The following is a 3,307-nucleotide window of genomic DNA, read 5'->3' as shown; positions in this document are numbered from 1 at the left end:
CCTTCTAAATGCCCTGGCACCATCAAAGACATCTGCGTGGGCGGGACGGAATAAATTCATTTTTCGTCGCGGCTGCAGGGCGCTGCTGCGTGAACTTAGTGGGCTGCCGCCTTTTTCTTCCTTCCCTCTCCCTGCTCTCGCTCTCTGCGCCGTACCCCACCGCGCTCCCCATTTCTCTCTCTGTTTCTTCTTCTTCGCTGCCTCGCAGCCCACTGGCTCTGCTGCGGCTCTTTTAACCACCACCACCACTGTTTTTACGGATGGCAATGACGCTGCGGCACCGTGCGGTGTGCGCCCTGGCGCTCCTCGCGCTGCTCTGCGGCTGCTCGTTTGTCTGCGGGGCGAATGCTGAAGGAGCGGTTGAAGCGTCAGATAACCCTCCGCCTGATGTTGGGGGAAAAATATTTTTGCCGGTGGACGTGGCGTGTAAGTCGTCCGAGGGGAAGTTGCGTTGGCGGTTCCCTGGGGAAGAAGGCTGGAAAATCTGTGCGACCGATGCAAGCAAATCGAAAGATGACGTTGCATGGCTGTGCGACAGCGCTGCATGGCTGTACGGCTGTTCGAGCTGCACCCAGACGTGTGCTGCTGCCGAAATTGACGCTGTTGCATTCAGGATGAAAGTTGCGGCGTACGGGAAAAGCGAACTTTACAATAAGTCACTGACTGCAAAAAATGCTGGTGCTGACTTCTCCTTCTTCAACACAACAGGCGTTTGTGCGTCGGCGGCTGGAAATATAGCGGGCAATGGTTGCTCCGATGAAAAAACCACTGCCGTCGAAACACCAGCATCTGCGCCGTTCAGCCTACCGGAAGGACCTGAGGCACGGCGGGAAGACGAAGCAGTTGGAGCGCAAAGTGCGCAGAAGCCGCAGGAGGGAGAACAGCGCAGCGCAGGAAAAGTTGCGGCAGGTGCTGGGCCCGACCACGCCGCAGGCCTCACGGTGCAGGAGCCTGCAGAGTCTGCGCCTCAGTCGGCTGGCACTGCACCTGCAGCCGCAGCGGCCCCGGGGGCTGCCGGTGGGCGGCAGGCACACGGCGTTGAGAGTACACCGCAGACGGCTGAAAGTGTGGGCGCCAGCGGCGTTCCACCCAAACCGAGTGCACAGCCACAGGCGGGAGGTGAGTTGGCGGAAGGCCGCGTTGGCGGTGCTACGGGGCAAACGAATGCAGCGGAAGGCAGTGAAGAAGCAGAAGGCGGTGCGGAACGTCCAACGACGACTGAGCACGGCGGCGACTCGACAGACTCCGCGCAGTCCACTGCCGGCGCCACGCAGGCTTCGGCGCATGAAGCCGCCACCACCAGCGGCGCCACTCAGAAAGCCGTGACAAATGCTGCGGACCGCAGTGCCACCTCCACTCCGCTTGTGCGTGCATCTCCGCTGCTGCTGCTCATGGCTGCCCTTGCCTGTGCTGCTGGGTAGGTGGTAAGGGGCAACCGCGAACCCACACACCCTGGCGGGGACGACGCGTATTCTTTGTGTGCTCAGTTTGCTTGTCTTCCCTGTGGATCAATCCCTGACTCTCTCTCTCTCTTCTGTGCTCTGAGGGATATTTTCTTTTCTCATTTTTTTCTTTTTTTTGCTTCGCCTCTCCATGCACGTTCCCATGGGTAGCGCACTCTTTTTCCCACTCTGTTTGTCTGCTGCCTCCGTGAGGTGCAAACTTGATGCGTGGGCTCACGCAACTTGGGCGATGGTTCTTTTTCGTTTTGTATTTCTGCAGGTACTAAAATACACACACACACACTCTCACCGTCCTCTTGTGCTGCTGGACAAGTGAGGTAAAGAAACGAAACCTGCTGAAGTAATTTATTTTTCCTTTTCTTTTGGGGCCCTGTGGGGATTATTCACCTCCCTTCTCGTTTTTTTACTTTTGTTCTGCGGCCCCAGCGCCACGGCCGCCACCGTGTGGGGTCGCGCCTTGCCTAAATCCCTCTTCTGCCGGTGTGTCGACAATTCTCTGTTTTGCCTTTTTTCTTCTCTCATTTACTCCTCCCACACATACACGCAGAAGGAAAAGCGAGACCAAACGCTGCTTGTTGCCGCTGTGCGCTGTGAAGGCTCCGCAGTGGCACACACACACAACTGTCTCGGCCTGGGCGGATTCACCGCAAGGAGGGAGGAAGGAGTGAGCGGCAACGGCCCAGCATGCCCTGACATTTGTTTTCCTCTGCGGTGCTGCTGCTCTCTCTTTGCGTGCTGTTGATGTGCTGCTGCAACAGTGGCGCTGCAGCCGCTAATCAGGAGAATGCCAAGGATCCGCTTGCAGGGACGACGGATATTCCTGGTGCTGCATGGGAAGGCGTTGGGGCCGCTGCTCAATCAGTCAATTCCCTCCGAGTCCCCAGCCTTTTTGCGGTGGGGGACGATGTTTTTGCCGTTGCCGAGGCCCACTGCACGAAGCAAGACGGCGAGGCCGACTGCTTAACTGGCGTTGCGTTGAAGCACCTCAAGGAAACCGCGGAGGGTGCTGCGATGGAGATGGCGGCGGCGGACACAAGTCTCCTTTACACACAACTCGTGGAGGGAGGTGCCGCGGCTGTGAAGAAGGCAATGGACATCATGCGGCCAACAACAGTTGTGCGCGGCAAAGATGTCTACATGCTGCTGGGAAACTACAGCCGTGCATCGTCTGCAAGTCAAGTTTCCGGCAAAACTGGCTGGAATCTTTTCCTGGTGAAGGAAACTGTGAGTGGCGACGATGAAACGAAGAAAATCGAATGGAGTGAGACCCATGCGGTGCAGCCTGAATCCGTGGGAAGCCTTGCCTCCCTGACGCAGTTGGTCGGCGGCGGAGGCTCGGGCCATGTGCTGAAGGACTGCACGCTTGTGTTCCCCATGCAGGGAATCAACAAGGAGAAAAGAGCGCTATGTTGTCCATGCGCCTCAGGCAGTCAGACAATAAATGGACGCTTTCGCAGGAGACGACCGGTGCGGGCTGCAGAGACCCGTCCATCGTGGAGTGGGGGGGCGAAGAGAAACTCCTCGCGATGACTCTCTGTGAGCGAGGCTCCTACGACGTCTATCCGTCCTCCGGGGCCGTTACAGCTTGGTACATGACAGGCGAGCCAATTACCCGCGTGTGGGGCACCTCACTGAACCGTCAAGGAGGGGACGGCGTGCAGGGCGGCTTCCTCGCGGCAACCTCCGAGGAAAAAAAAGGTGATGCTCCTCACGATGCCGGTGTATTTGGCGGAAGAGGAGGAAGGCGGTGCAAAGGCTCGCCTTTGGTTGACCGACTATTCCCGCGTGCCCTGGCGTAACCGACCACCTCACCGTGGTGCCAGGGTCCAGTACTCTCGGTTACG

General features: G+C 58.3%; 2 protein-coding genes across 2 annotated transcripts, besides 2 other annotated features; both read left to right on the top strand.

Moving 5' to 3' along the window:
• Positions 1-260: 260 nt before the first annotated feature.
• On the top strand, positions 261-1,421 carry Tco025E_09640 (mucin-like glycoprotein; the record flags this gene model as incomplete). Its single annotated transcript, XM_029376451.1, has 1 exon — positions 261-1,421. One exon carries the CDS (start codon positions 261-263, stop codon positions 1,419-1,421), a length of 1,161 nt encoding a protein of 386 aa, XP_029223442.1.
• A 130-nt stretch (positions 1,422-1,551) lies between these two features.
• Positions 1,552-1,580: a sequence feature (A-rich).
• Positions 1,581-2,204: 624 nt separating this feature from the next.
• On the top strand, positions 2,205-2,993 carry Tco025E_09639 (trans-sialidase; the record flags this gene model as incomplete). The annotated part of the gene is made up of 1 exon (XM_029376450.1): positions 2,205-2,993. The coding sequence occupies one exon, from the start codon at positions 2,205-2,207 to the stop codon at positions 2,991-2,993; it is 789 nt and encodes a 262-aa protein (XP_029223441.1).
• A 258-nt stretch (positions 2,994-3,251) lies between these two features.
• Positions 3,252-3,305: a mobile genetic element.
• The last annotated feature ends 2 nt before the right edge of the window (positions 3,306-3,307 follow it).

This window comes from Trypanosoma conorhini (assembly GCF_003719485.1).
Source record: "Trypanosoma conorhini strain 025E chromosome Unknown Tco_14.4_contig_01206, whole genome shotgun sequence".
NCBI classification, from domain to species: domain Eukaryota; phylum Euglenozoa; class Kinetoplastea; order Trypanosomatida; family Trypanosomatidae; genus Trypanosoma; species Trypanosoma conorhini.
This window is presented reverse-complemented; position numbering and strand designations above follow the sequence as displayed.